This window comes from Diabrotica virgifera, chromosome 9 (genome assembly GCF_917563875.1).
Source record: "Diabrotica virgifera virgifera chromosome 9, PGI_DIABVI_V3a".
NCBI classification, from domain to species: Eukaryota; Metazoa; Arthropoda; class Insecta; order Coleoptera; family Chrysomelidae; genus Diabrotica; species Diabrotica virgifera.
In genome coordinates, this window is record NC_065451.1 from 150477420 (window position 1) to 150499080 (window position 21661).

The 21661-nt window shown below is 33.9% G+C and overlaps 1 protein-coding gene across 1 annotated transcript in view; it reads right to left on the reverse strand.

Moving 5' to 3' along the window:
* Positions 1–21661, reverse strand: part of LOC114343673 (regulation of nuclear pre-mRNA domain-containing protein 1B) — a 79383-nt gene that overhangs the window by 43635 nt on the left and 14087 nt on the right. The window contains exon 3 of the mRNA XM_028294508.2: positions 8977–9071. Coding sequence (XP_028150309.1) covers positions 8977–9071 — 95 coding nt within the window. The remainder of the gene's footprint in view (positions 1–8976; positions 9072–21661) is intronic.

The following is a 21661-nucleotide window of genomic DNA, read 5'->3' on the forward strand; positions in this document are numbered from 1 at the left end:
CAATCAAAATTTGTGTGTGATGTATTTTACTTACTTACTTACTTAGTCCTAAGCCTTTCTACCTTTAGGTGTAAGGCTGGTGGAGTTGAGTTTGGCATTGTAGTCTCCATGCTTTTCGATCTTGCGTTAGATTTCTTGCACTTTCCAATGTCAATCCCTTCTTCTCGACTTCTTTCCTGATTTCATCTACCCACATAACTCTTGGTCTTCGTCTTTTGTTTTTCCCCTGCACTCTCGTTTCGAACACTCGTTTCGTAAGCCTCTCGTTCGACATTCTACACACGTGCCCGAACCATCAAGTTGTCCTTCTACTATTTTTTCATTGATTGGTTCTAGTTTTAGGTTTTGTCTAATTGTTTCGTTTCGTATTTTGTCTGTCCTCTTTCTGTTTGCTATTTTCCTCAGGAACCTCATTTCCATAGCATTGACGCTGGATTTTTGTCTCCCCGTCAATGTCCATGTCTCGCTGCTATACATGATTGTTGGTCTAACTACTGATTTAACGACTGCCGTTTTTACTTTTTCCGGTATATCTTTTTTCTCAAAAAATGTTGTTTTCATAGTGTTAAATAAGCTTCCTGTTCGTCCCATTCTCTCGTTTATTTCCATGTCTTGTTTACCATTTGATTCGATTATTACTCCTAGGTATTTAAAATATTCCACTTGCTCTAGTTGTTTCCCGTCTAATTCTATTGCGTGTGTCTTCCTCGTATTTGAAATTATCATTGTTTTTGTTTTCTCTGTATTAATTTTCATATTTATGTTTGATAGTTCTTCTTCTAGGATTTCAAGATTGTTCTGTAAGTCTTCTCTGTTTTCTGCTATCAATACCATGTCGTCTGCAAATAGTAGCTCCGATAGTTGAGTCTGTTTCATTTGCCAGTATCCTAATGTTAGTTTTCTCATTCTTCTCTTGGCTTTCTTTATCGCTTCATCCAGTACCACTGAGAATAGCAGTGGACTCAGCACGCATCCCTGTTTGACGCCTTGACTTGTAGAAAATTCTCTGGATTCCTCGTTATTTGTTCTTACTGTATTTGTATTATTTTTGTACATATCCTTTATTACTTCTATTATGTGTCTGTCGACTCCCCTTTCTGTTAGTGTCTTCCAAACGTCCTTTCTTCGGATTCTGTCAAACGCCTTTTCCAGGTCAATGAAGCACATATGTATCTCTCTATTTTTCTTGATTACCTTCTCACTTACTTGTCTTAATGTGAATATTAGGTCTTGCGTGCTTCTGTCCTTCCTGAATCCACACTGTGTGTCTTCCATAGTTGTTTCTATTTGGGTTTTTATTCTTGTCTTTATTATTCTTGCTAATACCTTCCCAAGGATACTTGATATGGTGATACCTCGGTAATTATTACAGTTTCTCTTGTCTCCCTTTTTGTGTATTGGTAATATAATGTCTTTCTTCCAGTCCTTTGGTAATTCTGCTCTATTTATGATATCATTCATTAGTTCTTTCATGCTATCCATTTCCTCTGTCCCCATGAATTTTATCATTTCCGGAGTGATATGATTCTTGCCTGGTGCTATGCCCAGTTTTACTCTTTCTATTGCTTTCTCTAATTCCTCTCTCGTTATGGATTCCACTTGTTGTTCTTCATTCCTTTCTTGTATCTCCCCTATGTGGTCCTTGTCTACATGAGTTAGCTCTTTGAAATGTTCTCTCCATCTTTCCATTATTTGTTTTTCTTCTGTTAGTACGTTTCCATTCTTGTCTTTTATATTCGGCATAATGTGCTTTTTCTTTTGTCTGAGTTGTTTTAATGCACCGTAGAAGAGTTTTTGGTTTTCCCTATAATTTTTTGTCCAAATCTCTCCCACGACCTTTCCTTTCCTGCTTTCACCGCTATTTTAACCTCTTTCCTTTTTTCTTTATATGCTTCGTAATCTTCCGGGGGTTTTGTGCTTAGGTATCTCTTCCATTTGTCTTTTTTGTTCTTTATTTTCTCTCGTATTTCTTCCGTCCACCATTCTGTTCTCCTCATGTTAGTATTTGCTATTTTTGCTTTCCCGCAAGTTTCCTCAGCTGCTTTGATTATGCTGGTTTTTAGATATTCCCATTTTTTTTCTATATTTGTATTTTTTGCCCTACCTTTCAAAGTATTATCTAATTTTTCTTGGAATTTCTTCTTATATATTTCCTCTTTTAATTTGTAACTTTTTATTTTTTCATTTACTACCTTTCTTCTCTTTTCTTCTTTTTCCTCTGTTGTTCTCATTCTCATTATTACTAGATGGTGGTCACTGCCAATCTCCGAGCCTCTTTTCACTTTCGTATCCTGTACTCTTTTCCATTTGTTGCTGCTTACCAAAAAGTAATCTATGATTGATTTTTCGTTTCTGCTGTCTTGTACTCTCGTGTATTTGTGTACTTCTTTATGTTTAAATTTTGTATTTGTTATAACTAGTTTGTTCTCCATACATATTTCTATTATTCTTTTACCATTTCTGTTTAGCATTTCTTCTCCTTCTTTTCCCATACACTCCTCTATTCCGCTGTTGTTGTTTCCGACTCTACCGTTTAGATCTCCCATTACAATTATGTTTTCTTCCCCATTATCAATTTGCATTTGGAGCTCGTCGAAAAATTTATCTTTCTCTTCCTTCTTCTTCTTTCACCGATAATATTCTCTGGTTAACATATGTTTCTTCTATAACGTGTTGTAGTCTATTCGGTGCAATTATTATCCCGACTCCTTCTTTTGCTCTCTCTTTTGTATCCGCTCCTACCCAAAGTAACCAATATCCTTTGTGTATTTTCTTAAGACCTTTTCCTTTCATCTTCGTTTCTGTTATTCCTAGTATTTCTATTTTTTGTCTTATCATATCTTCTACCAGTTCTTCCTCTTTTCCATTGATGCTTCTCACATTCCATGTTCCCATTTTTATCTCTCCTTTTTTCTGCAAACTAGCTTTCCCCTTTTTCCTATTTTCATCCTTGTTTACCTTTGCATCATCTTTTTCCCTATCGCTTTTCCCATTCATTGCCTTGGTCGTCATTGTTGTGGGTCCGGTCTCATTATTTTCTTTTAGTTTTTTGAAGTCCCTTCCCCGATATTTCTGTGAGTTTGTATAAGTTTCTCTTTATTATGGTCCCATTTCCACTCCTTTCCATTAATCTCCAGTTTCATATATCCTATCTTCGTAGTATTACCTTTGTCTTTTTCTTCTTTTGCCATTTTCCTAATTTTTGCTTGTATTTCCCTTTCCTTTCTTGTTAAATCTGATTCTATATACACCTTTTGTCCCTGTAGATTTTTCAGTTTTCCTTTGTTTTTTAGTACACTCAGCTTATGCGTTAGGTTTTCCATTTCTGCTACAAAGATTTGGTCGCCGATCTTCACCGCTCCTCTCAGTTTGACCTCTAATTTCAGATTTCTTCCTATGAAGTGTTCTACTGACTCCTTTACAGGCTTTCCGTCGGTAGCATCTAGTTTTAGGCCTTTTAATACTATATTATTTCTCCGTATCTTTTTCCAATTGTTCTATTCTATTGTTTGCCATTTTTAAACCTTCTTCCAATTTTTCGTTTTTTTCTTTCAGCTCCTTAATATATTCCATCGTTTCTTTTTGGTCTTTCCGTATGGTTCTTATTTCTGCCATCATTTCATCATTTTTCCACATAACTTCCCGCATCATTTTTATCATCTCTTCATTTGTGTCGTTGCTTTTATTCGGTGTTCGTCTCGTCAGGTTACTCTTTTCAAAATATAATTTATCTTCTTGATATTTTTTCTTCTTAGATTCTTCGTCGCCACTATCAGATAGTTCTTCATTCTTTCTATAGGTTTCCTTTCGGATTGTTCCTGTTCCGCCACTGGCCATTTTAAATTAAATGTTATCCTCAGCACTAATATAAATATTATTATTATACACTTAGAAGTTTATTTTTATTTCGCACAAGAACGCTTTTTAAGTTTAACGATTATCGATAACGATAGGTCTCTTAAAAAAACCGGTGTTTTTATTGTGATAGGTTTCGAATCCGAAATTACCTTATCGCTAATACACCTGCCACACGACCTCTCGCTTTGCTTGCCAAACTCGAACTCCGTGATGTATTTTAAAATACAAAAAAAATATTTGCGGCACAAATTTAAATCTGGTCAAGTATTTTTATGACGTAAATATTTATTTTGTGTGCTGTACCGCCGAATCCCCTTAGCGACAAGTGGATAATCAAGTCCACATTAACACTGCTGTGCGGCGAAAATTTCTTTAAAGTCGACTGAAAAACCGACAACGCAGGATAACGTGTGTTGTTCGTCACGAAAATATTTTTGCATAAATCCTTGCGGCACACAGTCAACATCAACACTTCAACGCACACGAGCAAATTTGTGTCAAATACAATGTACAACATAATTTTTTATTGATGTGGATCCGGCTTTACTTAGTAATTTACTAATGTCCGGTTGCACCAACAGATCTTAAGCTTAAGTCGAGAATATCATAAGAATTAATATAATATAATTATAATATATTACAATAAGAATGCCATAATACAATAATAGATATAATTGATAATAAGGTAAGAATCTAAAATTATGGTGCAACGTAAGTGATAATCAAGGAGGCCCTATCTACAAGTAGAGCTTAGCTAAGCTCGAGCTTAAGATCTGTTGGTGCAACCAGGCATAAGACTTTTTCCTTTTATAACGTTTTATAGTGTTAAGGTAAACATACAGTGCGCTGGAATAAATGTTACCACCCTAATTAACTCTTTTATTTTTAGCACATAAGCAAAACGCTGACAGGTCGACTTTTAAAATAATCATAGTATATTATAGCATCAATGTTTCGAACTTTACGCGATTCCTCTTCAGGTGACAGGCATAACTTTGACTTTTTTAAATGGGAAAGTACATCATATGACGCCTCATTTAAAAGATTTTGAAATGCTGATTACAAAAATGTATAACACTTTACTCCTATTTGAGAGCGTAAGCGCAAAATTTCGGTCGAATTCTTTTTAAACGAATTAATTTTTTTCGAATTCTGAGAAATATAATAAGTATTTTTGAAAAATTTAAACGCAGAATGAAATATTACATTATTACGGAGGGCTAGAAGTCCATTAGACTAAACAAAAATTTCCTGTTGAATTATATATTTGAAATTAAAGATCAGACTAAATTTTCACTTTTTTTTCACCCCTGTGACTTATTAAAATAAACATTATAGAAGTTCTTAGGGACTCTCGACCCTCGGTAATACTGTAATATTTCATTCTGCGTTTAAATTTTTCAAAAATACTTAGTAGTTTGCATAGGATTAGAAAAAAAAGAATGCATTTAAAAAGAATTCGACCGAAATTTTGCACCTATGCTCTCAAATAGGATTAAAGTATTATACATTTTTGTAATCAGTATTTCAGAAGCTTTTAAATGAGGTGTCACATGATGTACAGCTGGTTCCTAAAAAAACTGATAAGACTCTTAGTAAGATTTGATTATTTTGAGCAGTGGATTTGATTGGTATGTCATTATATTATATTTATTATGGCAGACTGTCAAAGTCAGTTAAAATAAACAAACAAACAACTGATTACAAAGCAGAGAGTATAGCAATACATCAAGCGGTGGAAGTCGCAACTACAAAACATCTAAAGAAAGCTATAATATTTTCTGATTCGCTCAATGCAATAACCAATATTAAAACATGTAACATATCTGCTTCAGCAGATATAAGGGCCCTAAAAACAAAGAAACTTATATCTTCAGCCAATGAGAATGGTACCAAAATTCTCCTTTCCTGGATACCTGGACACTCTAATATATTTGGTAACACCCAGGCTGACATACTGGCAAAAATAGGAAGAGACCTGAATGTACCCATGGAAGTACAACTGAATTCCCAGGATGCCCTATCAATCATCAGAGGAAAAATTACAAAAGAGTACCAAGAAAAATGGAAATCTTTAGTCCAGAAGAAGACTTCGCAATACAAAACAATTCAAGACTTCTTTCCTACAAAACCTTGGTATTCAAATTTTCCATATAGAAATAGAAGACACACTACCACCATCATTAGAATGCGCACAGGCCATTGTTTAACAAAACAACATCTGTATAAAATGAATATAAAAGATAATCCTTTTTGTGAATGTGGTCGTCTCGAGGATCTAAACCACATCTTTTTTGAATGCCCGATTAATGTGATTCCTAATTTTGATATATACACAAAATTTATTTCCATGAACTTCAAAACACCGCTCTCTATATACAATATTCTAAGTTCTTTAACGGAAGAATCAGTCAATGTAATTATGCGTTTTCTTGCAATTAACCAAATAAGCTTATAAACTGCAATGCGTTTTCTAGCAATGAACAAAATAAGCTTACAAATTGCAAGGCTCAACTGTTTATATGTATCCGTGTTATATTAGGTTGCTATTTGTCATTTAATTTATGTTTTAATTTTTAATCATACTGAACCTGACCCAATTAATCTCATTTAATTATAATCATCACACCTCATCAAAAGCTTCCTTACAAGAACATAGTCAGCGATTTTGGTATGGCTTAGAGCCAGACTACGTCAAGATCGCTTATAAATCGTGCTGGTAATCGCCTTGCAGCGAAACCAAAAACAAAAAAGAAGAAGAAGAACTGATTACCTGCCAAATCTTAAAATTTTTAGATAACTTATTCTGTTCAACCTCAAAAATGGCTCCACATGCTGGCAAAGAACTAAAATCAAGAATTGTAACGAAATTAGAAGATGGTTGATGACTATCTGCCGTAACGAACCATTTTAACGTAAGCAGAACAACCGTTTTTTTAATATTAATAAAAGATGGAGAGAACAAGAAAGTCTCGAATGAAAGCAAGGTTTGGGAAGAGCTCTCTGAAGAAGACAATTTCATAGTTCCTTTCACGCAGATGGACCGAAGACTACAAGCTGTTATCACTGCTGATAGAGATATATTAATTTTATTTTTACATACCTAAATTTAGTATAGTTTTGGTCTTCCAAGCCCTCACTTTCTTTCGAGAGTTTCTTGTTCCCTCCAATTTCTATTAGTATAAAACCTGTGGTTCTTGCTTATGTTAAAATGTTTTGCTGCCTCTGATAGTGCCCAGTTATCTTTTAATTTGGTTACAATTCTTGCTTTAATATACATACCGGGTGTCCACTTATATTTTCCCCCATTTTAACTGCCTATAACTTCTAAATGGTTCAAGATAAAAATATGCGGTTTTCGCTGAAATATTTTATTTTAGTAAAAGTTTTGTCTGAATGTATTGAATTTTTTATATCGCTTTCAAATACGAAATAAAAAATGGCGGATTTTTGAAAAAAACTTTGTTGACTTTTTTTAATGGAACACCTAGTATATTTTTTGTAAATTGAAAGAAAGGTCATTCACCTATCCAGCGATATAAAGTTTTTCAAAATCGGTAGTCAAATCACTGAGCAATTAATTTTTAAAATGAGGGGTGCAACGTGGATATCACATACCTATATAACATAACCAAGCAAAATGATATTATGTTATGTGATTTCCACATTGCATCTCCCATTTTAAAAATTAATTGCTCAGTCATTTGGCAACCGATTTTAAAAATTTTTATATCGCTGGATAGGTAAATGACCGTTTTTTCAAGACACAAAAAAATATACTGGGTGTCTTAATAAAAAAATTCAACGTTTTTTTTTTTCAAAAATCCGCCATTTTTTATCTAAAACCGATATAAAAAATGGTAATTTACCTAAAGACTTGAAAAAACGGTCATTTATCTATCCAGCGATAAAATTTTTTTTAAAATCGGTTGTCAAATGACTAAGCAATTAATTTTTAAAATGAGAGACGCAATGTGGAAATCACATAAGGTATGTGATATCCACGTTGCACCTCTCATTTTAAAAATTAATTACTCAGTAATTTGACAACCGATTTTGAAAAATTTTATATCACTAGATAGGTGAATGACCTTTCTTTCAATTTGCAAAAGAATATACTGGGTGTTCTATTAAAAAAAAGTCAACAAAGTTTTTTTCAAAAATCCGCCATTTTTTATTTGGTATTTGAAAGCGATATAAAAAATTCCGTTCATTCAGACAAAACTTTTACGAAAATAAAACATTTCAGTGAAAACCGCATATTTCTATTTTGAGCTGTTTAGAAGTTATAGGCAGTTAAAATGGGGGAAAATATAAGTGGACACCCGGTATTGTTGAGTTAAGTCGTTTGTTTTATTCCTTAGTAATAATAAAAATGATAACAACAACCCTATTTTATGTAAAACTATCATTTATATACTCTTTATAAAATGCAGAAATTCAAAATAATATAAAAATTTAGACCTTAATAATTATTACAATAATTTATGAATTAACATATGTAATCAGTTGTTTGTTTAGTTTTATTTGACTTTTTATTTTAGTCACCCTGAACGATCTGGGTGCGAAAAGTTTTTTTTCCCTTACCTACCCTGGATTGTTTTTGTAATGGATTCGGAGATAGATTCGTAATGGTCTTGGTGTATGGTGAGGCGTCGATTTCAAGAAGTGTTGCTGGCTAAATGGGCACAGTTCCCAAAGGCCATAAAAGAAAAAAAAACTGACTTTAACAGTCTGTCATGATAAATATAATATAATGTGAGACCAATCAAATACACTGCTCAAAATAATCAAATCTTACTAAGAGTTGTATCAGTTTTTTTAGGAACCAGCTGTACTTTCCCATTTAAATAAATCTAAAGTTATGCCTGTCACCTGAAGAGGGATCGCGTAAAGTTCGAAACATTGACGGTATACATAATATACTATGATAATTTTAAAAATCGACCTATTCGAGCGCTTTGCTTATGTGCTAAAAATAAAAGAGTTAATAGGGGGGGGGGGGTAACACTTATTCCAGCGCACTGTATAAAGATGCCCAGGTTTTTGGTTCGGTAGAATATTAAAATCTGCATTCCCACACTCATTTTACTTTTGAAATGTTATATAAACACTTACCTCTACAATCTTTTCACTATCAAATTTTCTTCGTTCTTTAGTCACAGTAACTTTTACTTTTTTAATAGGTGGTTCATTTTCCTCAGGTGATGAAGCTAAAAATATATCAAATTAGAAAAATCTGACACTAAAACGTAGTCCCTTTTATAACCATGGAGAGTATTTTCTTCTATAGACCAGGGCATTTAGCACTAAAAACACCCGACTAAATAAATTATTAAATACAGCACCTAGAAACTTGCAGTTTTTTGCATTATGTTCAGGATGACATCAGGAAAAAGTCTACTATTCAAAAATGGGTGGAAATGCATAATTGCACTGTAAAGTGCATAAAATGCATCCAAAATTGCATAAATACAGTAAACCTGCCATATCCGGATCAATGTGGCGACAGACCGATCCGGATATGAAAAAATCCGGATATCAAGATCACTTCTTTTATAGTCTCTGAAACGTTTTCTCCTTCATACATTCCAGTACTCAACGCCGTCAATAACTTTCGTCGATAGACACGTTTTATAGATTCTATAATACCTTGATCCATAGGCTGAGAGAGGGATGTCACATTTGGGGTCAAAAAAGACAGTTTATTTCGCCATCTTTTAGTTCTTTTGGGTTGAGATGAGAGGGTGCGTTGTCCAACAGCAGGACTGCCTTTCTCGGTAGATCCGGATGGCAGAACCGTCCGGATATGTGGAGGTCCGGATATGACAGGTCCGGATGTGGCAGGTTGTACTGTTTAGAAATAAAGTCGAAATCAGTATACTAAGGAACAAAATTTATTATTTGGGGAGTTTTTGGGGTCACTGAATACGATTACGCCATCAGAACTAAACCCCGGATCATCTAGTGCCCAAGGTCACGGCAAGAGACGTCATCTTCTGGAGTTTCGATGGTTTTCGGCATTAAATCGATGCAAACGGATTTCTCACGAGTTTTAGGGGTCGCTAAATACGAATATGCCATCAGAATTAGCCTCCGGAGTACCTGGTGCCCTGGGTCGCTACTAAGGCACGTCATCTTCTGAAGTTTCGAGGGATATCGGCACTAAATTGATGCAACTGGACTATTCGGAGGGTTTTTGTGGTAATTAAACACGAATATGCCATCAGACCAGACCTCTGGATCACCTGGTGCCCAAGATCACTGCAAGGGACGTCATCTTCTGGAGTTCCGAGGGCTTTCGGTATCAAATTGATGCAAACGGATTACTTACGGGTTTTAGAGGTCGCTAAACACGAATATGCCATCAGAATTGGCCTCCGGGGTACCTGGTGCACAGGGTCGCTACAAAGGCACGTCATCGTCTGGAGTTTCGAGGGATTTCGGCACTAAATTGATGTAACTGGAATACTCGGGGGGTTTTTGAGGTGGTTAAAAACGAATATGCCATCAGGACATACCTTAGGTTCACCTGGTGCCCAAGGCCACTGTAAGGGACGCCATCTTCTGGAGTTTCGAGGGCTTTCGGTATCAACGGAATACTTACGGGTTTTTGAGGTCGCTAAACACAAATATGCCATCAGAATTGGCCTCCGGGGTACCTGGTGCACAGGGTCGCTACAAAGGCACGTCATCGTCTGTGAGTTTCGAGGGATTTCGGCACTAAATTGATGTAACTGGAATACTCGGGGGGTTTTTGAGGTGGTTAAAAACGAATATGCCATCAGGACATACCTTAGGTTCACCTGGTGAACAAGGCCACTGTAAGGGACGTCATTTTCTGGAGTTTCGAGGGCTTTCGGTATCAAATTGATGCAAACGGATTACTTACGAGCTTACGAGTTTTACGAGTAGTTGTTTAGCTTTAGAAGTGTACACACGTTAAATTGGTGCTCCCGTGCTTTTTAATTGATTTTTGCTGGAAATAAGGTATTTACTTATTTAAAGTTTTATTTGAATTATTGCCATCAAAGACTATTAATCGACAATTTAGTGAAACAATTAAATGCATTTTTTTGCGTTGGTCGTGTAATTAAAACATAATCACCAAAAAAGAACTACTGTTTATATACAGAATCAGCTTGGATTTTTTCGCTGGTTCCAGTGGCGTGCTAGTGTATTACTCTTTTTTCATTTATTGTTTTATTTTTATTACACCATGCCTTCAAAAATTTGTATGTGTTGTAATAAATCGTTTAAAACCAACTTAATGATTCAATGTTCGGTCTGCAATAGACATTATCGACATGCTTATGTTAACATAACATCTGAGGAACTCCGTGTCCTGAGTGATCCTGATAAAGGATATAATTGGTCTTGTTCAAGTTGTAGAGTAATTGGCAATCAAATAAGCGATTTGAAAAAATTAATTATATCACTTCAAAATGATATTCAAGAGTTGAAAGCTGAAAATGTGAAAATACAACCTAGTGCACAGCATGTGGATTTAGAAGAAGTCATCGAGGAACTTAACGACAGAAATAGACGCAAGCAAAAGACTAAGTTCTGGTCTTACATTCACTCTAGAAATAAATCATCACGAATTCCTGGCAATATGAGTTTTGAGGGAAGTGATTACAAAGATCCGCAAGCCATAGTAAATGCTTTTGCGGAATTTTTCAGTAGTGTTTATTTAGTTTCTGATGATGAAGGTGGTTGCAATTATCCAATAAACCCATATATGACATCAATTAATTTTCAATCGGTTACAGAGGATGAAATAAATGCTGCTATCAGAAAGTTAAAAGATAAGATGACATCAGGCCCTGACAAGATTCCCTCGTTTCTTATTAAAGATTGCGCTGGTGCGTTTGTCATACCTTTAACCAAGATTATAAACTTATCTATACAACAAATGAAGTATCCAGAACTATGGAAGGAAGCAAGGGTGTGTCCGATACTTAAGGCTGGGGTGAAGTCAGAAATAGAAAACTATAGACCTGTCTCTATTTTATCTAATTTTTCAAAGGTTTTCGAAATCGTATTATACAGGGTGTCCCGGAAAGATTGGTCATAAATTATACCACACATTCTGGAGTCAAAAATAGTTCGATTGAACCTAACTTACCTTAGTACAAATGTGCTCATAAAAAAAGTTACAGCCCTTTGAAGTTACAAAATGAAAATCGATTTTTTTCAATATATCGAAAACTATTAGAGATTTTTTATTGAAAATGGACATGGGGCATTCTTATGGCAGGAATATTTTAAAACAAAATTATAGTGAAATTTTTCCACCCCATAAAAAATTTATGGGGGTTTTGTTCCCTTAAACCCCCCTAAACTTTTGTGTACGTTCCAATTAATTCATTATTATGGTACCATTAGTTGAACACAACGTTTCTAAAACTTTTTTGCCTCTTAGTATTTTTTAGATAAGCCAGCTTTTATCGGGATGCGGCTTCTCTTTTAATATGTTTACATAAAAATTTTATGGGGGTTTTGTTCCTTTAAACCCCCCAAATGTTTATGTACGTTCCAATTAAACTATTATTGTGGTACCATTAGGTAAACACAGTGTCTTTAAAACTTTTTTGCCTCTTAGTCTTTTTTTGATAAGTCATCTTTTATCGAGATGTTGCTACTTTTTCAAAATATACCTAATAATGGAAATTATAAATAAATTTTCAGATTATTAACAGCTCTCCCATATACAAATATGTGGTGGATTCGACAAATATTCAAAATATCTCGATAAGCACTGGCTTATCAAAAAAGTACTAAGAGGCAAAAAAGTTTTAAAAATATTGTGTTTATCTAATAGTGTAACAATAATAATTTAATTGGAACGTACACAAAAGTTTGGGGGGTTTAAGGGAACAAAACCCCCATAAAATTTTTATGTGGTGCACAAATTTCACTTTAATTTTTTTTTAAGATTTTGCTACTATAAAAGTGCCACATGTCCATTTTCAATAAAAAATCTCGAAGAGTTTTCGATATATGGAAAAAAATCGATTTTTAGTTTGTAATTTCAAAGGGCTGTAACTTTTTTTGTGTGCACTATTGTATATAGGTAAGTTAGGTTCAATCAACCTATTTTTGACCTCAAAATATGTGGTATAATTTATGACCAATCTTTTCGGGACACCCTGTATAATAGGATCTTATCTTCTGTTCAACTTTATATTTCATCTCATCAGCATGGTTTTGTTAATAAAAGATCAACTGTAACCAACTTGGTTTATTTTACCCAATATCTTTCTGAAGTTATTGACGATAATGGCCAAGTTGATGTTATATATACCGATTTTTCGAAGGCTTTTGACAGAATTGATCATGAAGTATTACTTAGTAAGCTTTCAACATTTGGTTTTACTGACAGTGCTCGTTTATTGTTAAAATCGTATCTTCAGGGAAGGATGCAGTTTGTAGCATATAATGGTTATGTCTCAGAAAAATATCTTGCTGCGTCTGGTGTGCCTCAAGGTTCCAATCTCGGTCCATTGCTCTTTCTACTATTTATTAATGACCTTCTTGAAAATATTTTATGCGAAAGACTGGGCTTTGCTGACGATTTGAAAATATTTTCTACTATTAGGGAGCTGGATGATTGTAACCAACTTCAGCAGAATATAGAAATATTGGAAAATTGGTGCAACAGCAACAAATTACAACTTAACACAAAAAAATGTAAAGTAGTCACTTTTTCTCGGAAATCAAGTTTATTTGTATTTAACTATAGTTGTCACGATAGAATATTAGAAAGGCAGAACACGGTTAAGGATTTACATAGTTAAGAAGAACATATGTGTGTTAAAGTTTCTGAAGCGTTGAAGGCTTATGGGTTTTTAATTCGCAATTGTAAGTCATTTAATAATATAAAGTCATTAACATTGTTATATTATACTTATGTCCGCTCTAAACTTGAATATGCCAGTATTGTATGGAGTCCTTTCTATGATTGTCATAACATTGCAATTGAAAGCGTTCAGAGAAAATTTCTAAAATTTTTAATGTTTAAAGTAAATGGTCTTTATCCGGCTAGAGGTGTAGATAATAATTACTTGTGTGATCGTTTTAGTATGTGTAGTTTAGAATTAAGAAGAAAAGTTGCATCTTTAATTTTTTTGTACAAACTTGTTAATAATGCAATTGATTGTATTTCAATATTAGAAAACATTAATTTTAATATTCCAAGGTCAAATTTAAGAACAAATGTATTATTTAGGTGTACAAGAGCTCGTACAAATATTCTATGTAAGGCTCCTATTAATGTAATGTGTAGAAATTTTAATGTTATTGGTAAGTATTGTGACATTTTTTCATGTTCTCAAAGGAACTTCATAGAAGTAGCTATTGAGTGTCTGAAATAAGCACTAATTTTTTATTTTATTTTTTTATTAATTTATTTTCTTTTTCTGTTTGAATTTATATTAATTTTAGTCTAACTTGTATTATTAATGTTATTTTTTTGGTACTACTGCTTAAATCTTTATCTTACCTATAATAGGTGTTATAAATTATGTAATATTTTTATCATTGTCCTGTAAATGGGAAACTGTTGGGCAATAAAGCTATTATTATTATTATTTACGCAAAACACGAATATGCCATCAAAACGGACGTCCCTTGCAGTGACCTTGGGCACCAGGTGATCCAGAGGTCTGTTCTGATGGCATATTCGTTTTTAACCATCTCAAAAACCCCTGAATAGTCGAGTTGCATCAATTTAGTGCCGAAATCCCTCGAAACTCCAGAAGATGACGTGCCTTAGTACCGACCCTGGGCACCAGGTACTCCGGAGGTCAATTTTGATGGCATATTAGTGAGCATACTCTTAGTGACCCCTAAAAGCCGCTAGTAATCCGTTTGCATTGATTTAATGCCGAAAACCATCGAAACTACAGGAGATGACGTCTCTTGGACTGACCTTATGCACCAGGTGATCCGAGGGTCAGATCTGATGGCGTAATCGCATTCAGTGACCCCAAAAACTCCCCAAATAATAAATTTCCTTGCTTTGTGTTCCTTAGTATACTGATTTTGACTTTATTTTTATATTTATGCAATTTTTGATGCATTTTATGCACTTTACAGTTAGTCTGGGCTGATTATCGGAGAATAGGCCATTTTTGGGAAAAGTTATTTAGCAGCAATTTTATTGCTGGAATCGAATCTTATGATTGTATATATTAATAATATAGATTCAATTTTTGCTCTATAACTCCAAAGATTTTTACTTTAGACCAAAAACATCCAAATAAAAATTCACCGCAATTAAATTCTGCATAGAGTCGTGTTTTTCCGAATTACTTCGACGAAAACTTTCCCCGAAAAAAGTGGGTTTTTCCAACAAAATCTTTAATTTTCAACTAAACTTTTAGATAAGTAGTTGTTAATCAATAATTAAATAACTTGGTAACGTAAAAGCCCTTTCCGTATATATTATAATTCCAGAAGCCGATGGAAATTGAATGAACAGTTTAGCAACAATTGAAATGTTAATTAAAAATATACGGTCGCTATAATAACGACAATAATTGGACCGCGTTATGTAATAACGGATTAACCGCCAAAAGTCCAAAATCGAGATAATAGTGCCATCTTGCAGTTAGGGTGCAAATCTATGTATAAAAATATGATTTTGTAAAAAATTTTTAAAAAAAGCTGTTTTTAAATGTCTGTATTAAGCGACATTTTTGTTTTATTAAAAAAAAATCTCACACTAGGATTTGTAATATCGAACTAAACGCCAATAATGGTACATAATCCATTGTCATAAACAAAAATCCGCATCTTTGTAAGTGTAATAACGAATCAAGCGCCACGAATAGTCGGTTAATTCTTTATTACAAAACATAACATATTTACTAACGTTTAAGATATCGAATTAAAAGACATCCTTTGTCAGGAAACATCAGATTAAGCGCCAAATATGTCTCTTAATCCGGTATTCGGATCTTAACTCATGCATATCTTAAAAAATCATTAATGAATTAAGCGACATTTGATCGAATAATTTTAAAATATAAATTATTTTAAAAAAATTTTAGCACATGTAAAAGTCCATTTTCATTTGCATTAATGTATTAAATATGAAACATGTCAGTACTATATTTTAGAAATAGTACCAAAAACAAATTTAAAATCTTTAAACCGATTTATCTCAAAACTACATTTTGGCGCTTAATCCGCTATTACATAACGCGGTCCAATTATGATGCATAAGAATAACTATGATTTTTTCATAAAAAGACTCTATACCTATCTAATGTACCTTACAGAATTGAAATTCGACTATTTAAGCGGCCTCAGGAATATTTTAAAATTATAAACAATTTTTTGGCTTATAAACAAATAGAATATCTCGGGAAATATTAAGCTAAATTAAATTTTGAAAACGGTATTCGAAAGACAGTGGCAGGACGCTTCTTCTAAAAGAAAAAACGTTTAATTATGAAGAGTGGTTCCTGAGATACAACCGGTCAAATTTGACCGAAATTTACGGCAAAGATATAAAAAATAGGATCATAATTTTCAAACCATCACCTTTTTGTCCTCTTTCTCCACACCAATTTTCATATCTTTAGAATCCTCATAACATATATTATTATAATAAAAACTATCGATTATACGTGTGAAAATTGCCAAAAATAGCAAAATTCCCATCAAAAATTAGGTTGGAGAAAATGTAACCCTCAAAGTTCAAAATCGGTATGCATCTAAACATTCCGTATATGTATTTGGACCATAGGAGTTTTCTATTGGTTCGTTGCAGCACGCGGTAATATTTTAACCAATAGGCGGCGAGGTTCCAGATGCATATACGGAATGTTAGTCGGTCCAAAATTCATATACGGAATGTTAAATAATATCGTACACCGAAAAAGATAAGTTTTTTAGAGTCTTTTAAAAGGAGATTGATTTTAAAATACTTGTTACTGTATTATTAAATAAAAATAAAACAATTATAGTATTTCGAATGTTATTTGGTGCGAAATTCGTATGCGGAATGTTAATTATTCGTAGACCAAAATAAATATATAAACCAGAATAAATAATATTTAAAACACAACCGCAAACGTTATAACCAAGTTAACATTTATTTTCGTCTGATAGCACACAGCCCTAAACTTCAACAGAATTGAATTGAATAGCTGAAACAGATCTAAACATACTTAACAACACGTGCAAGTCATTAAAAATTCTGAGAAAGCGAAACCTTAGTCAAATAAAGAAATTTGTCTCTCAAATCTATACCATCCCATTTATGAATTTCGCACCAAATAGGTACCTAATCATTGTTTTATTTTTCTTTAATAATACATCAATAAAATACGTATTCTAAAATCAGTCTCCTTTAACTGATTAATAAAAAGTCCCATTTTTGGTCTACGAATAATTAACATTCCGCATATGAATTTCGCACCAAATAACATTCGAAATACTATAATTGTTTTATTTTTATTTAATAATACAGTAACAAGTATTTTAAAACCAATCTCCTTTTAAAAGACTCTAAAAAACTTATCTTTTTCGGTGTACGATATTTTTTAACATTCCGTATATGAATTTGGGACCGAATAACATTCCGTGTATGCGTTTGGAACCTCGCCGCCTATTGGTTAAAATATTACCGCGTGCTGCAACGAACCAATAGAAAACTCCTATGGTCCAAATACATATACGGAATGTTTAGATGCAATCGGTATACGTTAAAAAAAATGCATTTTCTGTGCTTCCCATGGAGCAATTTCCTTCATTCTTTTTTTGTTCCCAAGTAACTCGAGTAGAGCCATCGAACTAATGCATTAATTTCGTCCCCTTCAATGATCGTATCATGATGATTCAGCTGCAAAATAAACTACTAAATATTAATATAATACAAGTCTATGCACCAACAGCTGACAAACCTGATGAAGAAATTGAGCAATTCTACAGCGAAATTAAACAAATTCTCCGGAGCACAAAAAAACATGAAGCTACAATTATTATGGGAGACTTCAACTCAAAAGTCGGTGCCGAAATTACACAAGATATAACCGGAAAGTATGGACTTGGAGAAAGGAACGAAAGAGGGCAAAAACTAATACAGTTCTGCCAAGAAGAGAAATGCATTATATCAAATACTTTGTTTCAGCAACCTAAAAGACGACTATATACCTGGAAATCTCCAGCTGATCAAGAGGGAAAGATAGTCAGAAATCAAATTGACTACATTATCATTAATAGAAGGTTTAGAAACAGTATTACATCTGCAAAAACATACCCAAGTGCAGACGTAGCAACTAACCATAATCTGCTCTGTCTGGATTCAAACTAAAACTAAAAAGAATAAAAGCCCCCACAACGCAGAAGAAACCTAATACTCGACTCCTAAGAAATGCCGTAATAGCAGATGAGTTCGAAAATAAGATAAATCGTGAGATTAAAGAACAGTTAGAAAGATCTGAACAAGAAAATATCGGTCAAAATCTAGATATCATTAATTCCGCCATGGTCACCATAGCAAACGAAGTTTTGAAACCAGAAAAAGACTCCATAAAGAAAAAGTATTGGATGACCGATAAAATACTAGACCTTATTCAACAAAGAAGAAATTGGAAAAACAAAGACGAGATTCCGTATAGAGAGATATATCGACAAATAAGGTACGAGGTTAAGCGAGCAAAAGAGGACTGGATGGAACAAAGATGTCGTGAAATGGAAGAACTACAAAGAAAACATGACGAGTTTAATATACATAAAAAGCTTAAAGAAATTACCTACACTCAGAGAAAAAGAACTCCTCACTTCCAAAGGTAAAATAATTCTCGACTTGGATGAAAAAAAGGAAGAATGGACTAACTATATAAAAGAGCTCTTCCTGGATACGAGGCCACCACTTAACACCACAAAGTATACGAATACTGGTCCTAGCATTTTAAAAGCGGAAGTAGAGAAAGCCATCAAACAGAGCAAAAATGGGAAATCTCCAGGCCTTGACCAAGTACCATCAGACTGGCTCAAACTTCTGGATGACGACAATGTCTCACAACTAATAAACATTTATAACCATATATACGAGACTGGAATGATGCCACAGATATGGTTAGAGTCTACATTTATTACACTCCCAAAAAAACCTAATACATCATCATGTAAAGACTTTAGACTAATTAGTCTCATGAGCCACTCTCTCAAGCTACTTCTTAAGATAATTCTTAATAGAATCAAGCAGAAATGTGAAGAGACAATGGGAAACAAACAATTCGGTTTCAGAGAAGGATTGGGAACAAGGGAAGCTTTGTTCTCAATGTTAACATTACTTCAACGATCATGGGAAGTACAGAAACCAATTTACGTCTGCTTTATAGATTTTGAGAAGGCGTTTGATAGAGTTCAACATGATAGGTTGTTTCAATATCTAGAAATGATTGGAATAGATGATAAAGATCTGAGACTTTTACAACATCTATATTGGAAACAAGAAGCTTCTATTCTGGTAGACGGCAAAGAAACAGACAAAATTTGCATTCAAAGAGGTGTCAGACATGATTGTGTGTTATCCCCAACTTTGGTTAACGTATACTCAGAAATAATTTTTAATGAAGCCTTGGAAGGACAATGTGGAGTTCGAATCGGGGGGTGAAACTATTAACAACATCAGATATGCAGACGACACCGCGATCATGGCTGAAAACATCGAAGATCTTCAATTCCTTATAGATCGAGTCACTAGAGAATGCTCCAATAACGGACTTAACGTAAATGCAACAAAGACAAAGTTACTTGTGGTTAGTAAACAAGACGTCGGCCCTATGCAACTAATTGTCAGTGATGAATCAATAACAAAAGTTAACCATTTTAAATACCTAGGATGTTGGATAAACGAGTCACTAAATCCGGATGAAGAAATTAAAACTCGTATAGAAATTGCAAGAGGAGCATTTATGAAACTTAGATCTATTCTGAGCAACTCTCAGCTGAACTTACAACTAAGAATCAAGTTCCTAAAATGTTATGTGTATCCGTATTACTATATGGATTTGAAACCTGGATCATGAAGGTTAACATGATGAACAAATTAGAAGCCTTTGAGATGTGGTCATATCGTAGAATGCTCAGAATATCTTGGGTTCAACGCATTTCTAACAGAGAAGTCTTAAACAGATTAGGTCAAGGCGAAGGTGACTTAATGAAGATGATAAAAAAGAGAAAACTTAAATATCTGGGGCATATAATGAGAGATAGCAGATACAGGATGCTGCAGTTAATACTCAATGGAAAGATCGACGGAAAAAGAGGAATTGGTCGAAAGAAATATTCATGGCTCCGAAACCTTCGTCAATGGACTGGCTTATCAGCAGATCAATTGTTACATGCCGCACAAGATCGAGAACGATATCGGCAAATTGTTATGGAAGCTACCCACGCCTAAAAATTTGGGCACGGTACTTAAAGAAGAAGAAGTATCTTTGGTCGCTGTAAATATTTCCTTTGGAACATTTTACTGTGTCATCTTCGAAGTATGTAGATAACAATGAGATTTGTCCAAAATGTTTAGACACATTAAAAAAGGAGTTGTTAACTTTTAAACATTTTGTCATCATATTTCGTTAGTTTCATGTTTACTTAAAAAAGGTGAGTGACAAACTTTTTAGTTTATAATTTTAACCAACACAACAATAAAATATAGTTCATGAAGAAGTTTTTTGGAAAATTTTAAGTCAAAATATACAATAGCAAAAAAGTTATGTTACTTCATAGACAAGCGGGACACCCCAAAAAACGCTTCTATCTCGAGATCCTGACCACGGTGTGGTGAATGGCTAATTTTCAGCATACTTTATGATTTTGATATCAAAAATCATTTTTTTTGCTCTTCTTAAAAATTTTGCATTTTGTCGTTGCGTCATTCTTCTTCTGAACCGGCGAATTTGTCCTCAAACAACTTCTTGGGCCTTTTCTATATATGCTTAGGGTTATAAGTTTTATAGTGGGGAGAAAACAGATTAATAATAGCATAGGAATGTTAAAATCATAATAAATTGTATGAATAAAAAATATATATAGATAGAAAAGTTAGCCTAACTTTTGTTTTTATTGTATCCCTACGAGCATTCGAGAATCTGGTCAAGTTTGGAGCGCTGTAAAACCTGTATAAATAAATAGAATTAAACAACTTTATAGTGGAAATTGTTCGCTGAAAAACCTTCTACAAAACTGCTAAAATGTTATTTTATTTTAAAATGAACTGAAAAAAAGTAAACATCCAAAAGGAAACTTGTTAAAAAATTTTTACATCATCATTTTCTTTGCCTTATCCCTATGCGGGGTCGGCTTCCCTAATTGCATTTCTCCACACAATTCTATCTTGGGTCATATCAATGTTAATCCCCTTTACCAACATGTCCTGCCTTATCGTCTCCCCCAGGTCTTCTTTGGTCTTCCTCTCCTACTCCTTCCAGGAATCTGCACTTCAGCTATTCTTCGTATTGGGTGATTAACGTCTCACCGTTGAACATGACCAAACCATCTCAACCTATGCTCTCTCATTTTGGCATCAATTGGTGCCACACCTAGACTTCCCCTAATATAATCATTTCTAATTTTATCCTTCTTTGTCACTCCGCTCATCCATCTAAGCATTCTCATTTCCGCCACATGCATTCGTTGTTCCTCTTTCTTTTTCACTGCCCAACATTCAGTTCCGTACATCATAGCCGGTCTTATGGCTGTTTTATAGAATTTTCCCTTCAGCTTCATTGGAATTTTTCTGTCACACAAACACACCACTCGCTTCTTTCCACTTCATCCA